The sequence below is a fragment of the Scyliorhinus torazame genome, chromosome 22 (assembly GCF_047496885.1).
Source record: "Scyliorhinus torazame isolate Kashiwa2021f chromosome 22, sScyTor2.1, whole genome shotgun sequence".
In the NCBI taxonomy this organism is placed as follows: Eukaryota; Metazoa; Chordata; class Chondrichthyes; order Carcharhiniformes; family Scyliorhinidae; genus Scyliorhinus; species Scyliorhinus torazame.
Genome location: NC_092728.1, coordinates 94,399,673 through 94,405,672, shown reverse-complemented (window position 1 = coordinate 94,405,672; position 6,000 = coordinate 94,399,673). Strand labels below are relative to the sequence as shown.

Genomic DNA, 6,000 nt, shown 5'->3' with positions numbered 1-6,000 from the left:
GAACTAAATAATATATTGCCGACAGTTATGATTATGATATACAGGTTAACTAAATAATCATGAATATCATAATCATAACAGTCGGTCACTCTTTGTGGGAGACTGAAGGGTGAATTAGCTGTCCCGTTTTCCAGTGTGAAAAAGTATTTTACTGAACTATAAGAGACCAGCGAAAGATATTTTGTTTAAATTACACGCTTGAAGAATATCCCATGATTGCAACATAACATTTTAAGTGTTCTCACTAATAGTTTAGTGAAAAATAACAAGTTAGGAATTAGTGGATGTGATATTAGCAGCAGGCATTTTAATGATATCCCTATGTCTGTTATTGAGTTATTATTACAATGGTTATTTTTGTATATAATTCTCAACAAAAATGAGATGCAATTGCCCTTTCTGCTTAGACGTCAGCCAGTCTCAAAAGACAACAGCACATTGGCAATGGATCAGTCTCAGCTGAGATGTCACACAGAAACTAGCATCAGTCCCCAGGTTATATAAATGTGCGAATACCTTCAAGGCAGATTCACTAAAAGATAGAACGAAAACATTTTTAATTGTACATGTAAATGTTGAAACATTTTTATTCAAGTTCATGTTCTGACAGTAGGATGCAGCAGAATTTAAGTTGATCATGTAGAACGGGAGATATAAACACCATTATTCTCATTTACAACAGTTGCATTAAGTAAATCTTAATTTAGATTTAGTCTACACAATCCAACAACAAAAACATGACTGGTGAAAATTAAAAAAAATATATACAAATTTAGAGTACCCAATTCTTTTTCTTTCCCAATTAAGGGACAATTTAGCGTGGCCAATCCACCTACCCCGCACATCTTTGGGTTGTGGCAGTGAGACCCACACAGTCACAGGGAGAATGTGCAAACTCCACACGGATTAAACCCGGGTCCTCAGCGCTGTGAGGCAGTAGTGCTAACTACTGTGTCATCATGTTGCCCCCGACTGATTAAAGTTGATCGCACCAATTATGTAACCAATTCATGAACCAATCAACTCAAACCAGTTCAGAGACACCAAAGGCACCAAATAAACAGGTTTAAAATAGCACTCAGTATTAACATCTAAAATAAAGACAAAGTATAAAGACAAAGGCTTGGAGGGCCGAAGGGCCTGTTCCTGTGCTGTACTTTTCTTTATTCTTTGTTCTTATAGAAAAATAATTATGAGCTTTTCAGTACTAATATCACAATTATTTCCACTGAGATTCAACCCACATTCTCCTGGCCCTTTGCATGCAATGACTCTCTTGGGTTCCAATCTCGACAGTTCCTGCAACGCTTTCTCGTTGAGGCAATCTTCTCTGTCAATATTGCTCGACATTGCTGATGGGTGGAGATCAGAAATTCCTTGATTGAAGGCTTAACTGCTTCCGACTACTTCATGCTTCATCATTGCTCAAAATAGGGCCAGAGGGGGACTATCTTAAGCAGCATCTGTGGCCATTTTTAATTCTGTGCTATTTACCAAGTATTTGTGTGACAATTTGAAAATTATAAATGTTACAGAATTAGAAAATAAAAATTCACGGCTGGAGCAATCACTAAGTCAGCATTGTAATCTTCCACTCTTGCAGGATCTGTTCTGCTTTGGTTAATGTTGAGTCTTCCTACAGAATTTAACACAGGAAAATGGTTTAAACAGGTTTTATGCATTACAATCTTTAAATTTGCCCACTCCTTTTCTCACACATGTTCTTATATGTCTGATATCTGGAATAGAATGGCATCCAAATAGATAGAAGGTTTTCCCTCTGCGAAGTGACCAAATTGAAAGCTAGATAGATCTCAACCCAGGGTTTGGGGGAATACAAGGCAAACAAATTCAACATAATGGGTTGCGTGGGAACCGGAAATATCAAGACAATATAGAGTAGGAGCTGATCTTTTAAAGTTGAGCCGGAACGAAAGTCTGCATTCTATAAGCAGATTTGAGAGTGCTCCTACCATTGGGTATAGCGATGAAACCATTTCCCAATAGGAATATTCATAGGCAGGAGAAAAAAAATCACGGCAAGTAATTAAAAGACAAGTTGGGAAAAAATGGAAATTGGCAATAAGAAAGATTGTCTTTAATGATTGGAAAATGCCCCAAAGCCTATGTAGTAGTTTCGGAGTACAGTCAATTCGCTTGCAGCAAAGTTCCACAAACAGCAGTGATAAATGACTAGATAATCCTTATTTTGATCATTTTTGTTGAAGAGTACATGTTATCTAGGATACTAGAACACCTCTGCTTCAAATAGTACCATAGGATGTTTTATGTCCAACTGAGGGGGCAGCTTAATCTTTTGTTTAATGCCTCATCTTATAGACGGCGCCTCCACAGAGATATCGGTCTAATGATGTGCTCAAGTCTCTTGGGTAAGATATAACACATGATGGCCTGACTCAAAGAGGAGCTTGCCAGCATTGAGCCAAGGCTGGCTTGGGTCATTATAGTTCTGGGGTCTCTCACTAAATTGAGATGCTTCCTGGCTAGATTACAGGAATGTGGAAAATAAATGGTCAATATTACGAAGCACAGGCCTGCATATTGCACAGGGTTTGAAAGATGTAGAGGAAGGGAGGATGAATATGGAGCAGAGAGAAAAACTTACAAGTTGGGGTAAAGCTCTGACTATATTCAAAGCCAAAATAAATGGGTTTCCTATTTTTTTATTGTAGCATGCAAGACTCATATACCCATTTTAAACTACAGCATTGTAAGAGTTGTACAAGGTCTATACTGCAGTTGAGTCTCAATATCTGCAGGAACTTCACAGTCTCTATTGCATCTTACCTTAACAAAACAAAACCGTAAAAAGTTTTCAAAGTCCTTTTTGTGTTCAGAAGAGCAGAAACCCGACACTGGAATTGTGGCCAAGCCCTGTGAATAAAAGAAATAGCAAAGAGTGAGAATGATGTTTGGCTAATTAATGCAGTAAGATTTCACTCACCACCTGCACCCACCCTAATCCCCCAATGATTTACTTTTCGTAACCAACTTTTCCTGATGCCAGCAGTTCGGTTATTGGATGTGGCTATAAAGATTAGCTTTGCTCACCAAATGAAAATATTTCTGTGCCTCTCCATTTTGGAGTATCTAACCTCAGTCATGTGATTGTGGGAAATCCAAGGAAAGACAATATAAGGGGAAAAACAGACGTTATGCCACTTTCAGTTGCACGGCATCTAATTTTACAGTGAAGACTGGATTTTGGTGAACAGAGCATCAGAAGTAGACCATTTAGCCCCTTGAACCCTTCCTACCATTCAATGAGATCATGGCTGACCTATGAGCGAACACCACATAACCCACCATTGCCTCATACCACCCCCCCCCCCCCCCACCCCCCCCGAGTACCTCTGGTTAACGAAAATCAATCACAGCTTTAAAATTAACAGTTGATCTCATATCTAACGTCATGTGTGGAAAATAATTTCAAACTTCTCTTACCAGGTTTGTGTAGCTGAAAGGACTAATTTTTAGATTATGCCTTAAGGCTTACCGGCCAGCGGAAATTGTTTTTATCCATCTAACTAATCAGTTTTGCCTTAGTATCTTGAAAAATTTGATCACATCACTCATTAAGCTTCCAGATTCTCGGGATACAACCCTAGATTATGTAATGTCTACTCTTAATTTAAACCTTGGGAGTTGTCCTTCTGGTAAATCTGTGCTGTACTCTCGCCAAGGCCAATATATCCTTCCTACAGTGTGATGCCCAGGACTGCCCACTGTACTCCGGGTATAGTCTGAGCCAGGGGTTTGTATAGCTGTACCATAACTACCCCTTATATTTAATTTTCTAGATATAAAGGCCCACTTGCTATTAGCCTTTTCAATTATTTTCTGTATCTGTTCATGACATTTTAATCATGTGTGTTTGGAAACTCAAGTCTCTTTGGCTCTTCAGGTTCTAGCTTTTCAGTATGAACTAATCGAATATCCTGTATCACTAGTACACAACGTACCTGGTGATAAGTGCACAAGAGATAGGCAACCTGGATGAACCATGAGTGTTTGAACATTTGCCAAATGATTCTATAGGTGTGTTGACTGTAACAATATATAGATCTAGCAACAATAAATAGAGCTGCTTTAATCATTGGAAAAAGACTTGTAATAGGTTTTCACATTCAGGACCAGCGAACAATTACAAAAGTTTAGTTAACTAGCCCCAACTTTACACAGTTAGCGCCATTATGTCAAAGCTACCCACCTTATTGATTATGAGCCACTTGGCAAATCTGTAATCATACGACTGTCCAATCTTGGAGTCTGGCAGATCAACCTCTGGTAGGAAAAGGTATAAAACAAGAAAATTAGCCACTTCACAAAACAAATAACTATCTAATTCAATTTTATTGTGTTAACGTAGAGTGTAACAGAGTACACCAGTGGAGGCCAGACATTCCCCACTAGATGAGGTGAAGACAGAGCGTAGAGGACTCTAATCTATGTCAGCTTCATGGGCATTTTGACATCCAGGTTCATGGTTGTAATTGAGCAGGTCACCATACCCATGGCCACATGTGGGGCATGGTATGGGGAGAATTATACCTTAAAATAACAGGAAATCTCATTCAAAACTAAAATTAAACATCAAAACTAAATGGAAACATTGTATCTTTGCTCCTCGTTTCCATCCAGGAGAGTGTCTTTGGAACAACAGCTATTCCGGTTCGCAAATCCCCATCAGTTGGTTTATTTTATTTCCACTTTACTTGGGACAATCAATTTGGCTACTCACTGACTGCAGAGATGTCCACGATCAAGAAGTAACCACCCTCTGGTATAACTGGCTTTAATCCCACAGACACGAGGCAGGCAGCAAGCCGATCGCGCTTCAATTGCAGCTCCTGACGTAAATTGAAGAAATAACTCTCTGGGGCTCCCAGGCATCCATATTCTTTCACAAATCCCTCTGCTACAGCTTGCTGAGGACAAAACACTTTTGTTAATTCAAATTGGCAATCAACTTCAATGATACATCAGATGCAAAGCTTATTTTTGTATTGTGCCATGCCATGCCATGCAAATCTACAGAAAACCACTGAAGAAGAAATTATTTTTATTGGGGTGGGTGGAAAGAGATAATGGAGGGAGGTAACTTTGGGTTTAAATTAGGACCAAGATGATACTCCTAGCAATGGATGGTCTGAACTAATTCATGGTAGATGCAGTAATCGGACACCTCTATCAAGCAGGTCCACACTATCCAAGACAACTGTTTGGTGACTGACTAGCTGGTGTGGCTCACTGATGAAATACAGATCAGACACTGAAGCCTAGCATTATTCTCACTTGCCTATGTAACTTTGCACATAAATGTTGCAATGGATAAGGTGCTTCGTAAACAGACACATTACCAGTGGTTTGTGTTGTGCTGTTTTAACCTCCACATACGCCTACTCCCAATCGTAAAGACCTAATCATTAGCTCTCGTCAACCTCTACTGAACCACAATTTCCTTGTATGTAGCACCTTCAGGATGGAAAACAATTCCAAAACATTTCACCTGTAGAAGGAGTTGAAAAATAAATAGATAAAAGAAATACAGTGCTATGCATGATGGGAGAATGAGAAACATAGAAAATAGGAGCAGGCCATTCGGCCCTTTGAGCCTGCTCTGCCTTTTATTATCATGATGTGGAGATGCCGTCGTTGGACTGGGGTGAGCACAGTAAGAAGTCTTACAACACCAGGTTAAAGCCCAACAGGTTTGTTTCGATGTTACTAGCTTTCGGAGCGCTGCTCCTTCCTCAGGTGAATGCAGAGGTATGTTCCAGAAACATATATATAGACAGATTCAAAGATGCCAGACAATGCTTGGAATGAGAGCATTAGCAGGTGATTAAATCTTTACAGATCCAGAGATGGGGTAACCCCAGGTTAAAGAGGTGTGAATTGTGTCAAGCCAGGACAGTTGGTAGGATTTCGCAGGCCAGATGGTGGGGGATGAATGTAATGCGACATGAATCCCAGGTC

The 6,000-nt window shown here is 39.6% G+C and overlaps 1 protein-coding gene across 9 annotated transcripts in view; it reads right to left on the bottom strand.

The window, feature by feature from the left end:
* Nucleotides 1-553: 553 nt before the first annotated feature.
* LOC140399232 (kynurenine--oxoglutarate transaminase 1-like) overlaps nucleotides 554-6,000 on the bottom strand; it is a 64,714-nt gene continuing 59,267 nt past the window's right edge. For all 9 annotated transcript variants that reach the window (XM_072488631.1, XM_072488633.1, XM_072488629.1 and 6 more), the window contains 4 exons: nucleotides 4,763-4,949; nucleotides 4,232-4,305; nucleotides 2,809-2,895; nucleotides 554-1,636 (listed from right to left, as the gene is read on the bottom strand). In XM_072488631.1, coding sequence (XP_072344732.1) covers nucleotides 1,571-1,636; nucleotides 2,809-2,895; nucleotides 4,232-4,305; nucleotides 4,763-4,949 — 414 coding nt within the window. In that variant the 3' untranslated portion in view covers nucleotides 554-1,570. The remainder of the gene's footprint in view (nucleotides 1,637-2,808; nucleotides 2,896-4,231; nucleotides 4,306-4,762; nucleotides 4,950-6,000) is intronic.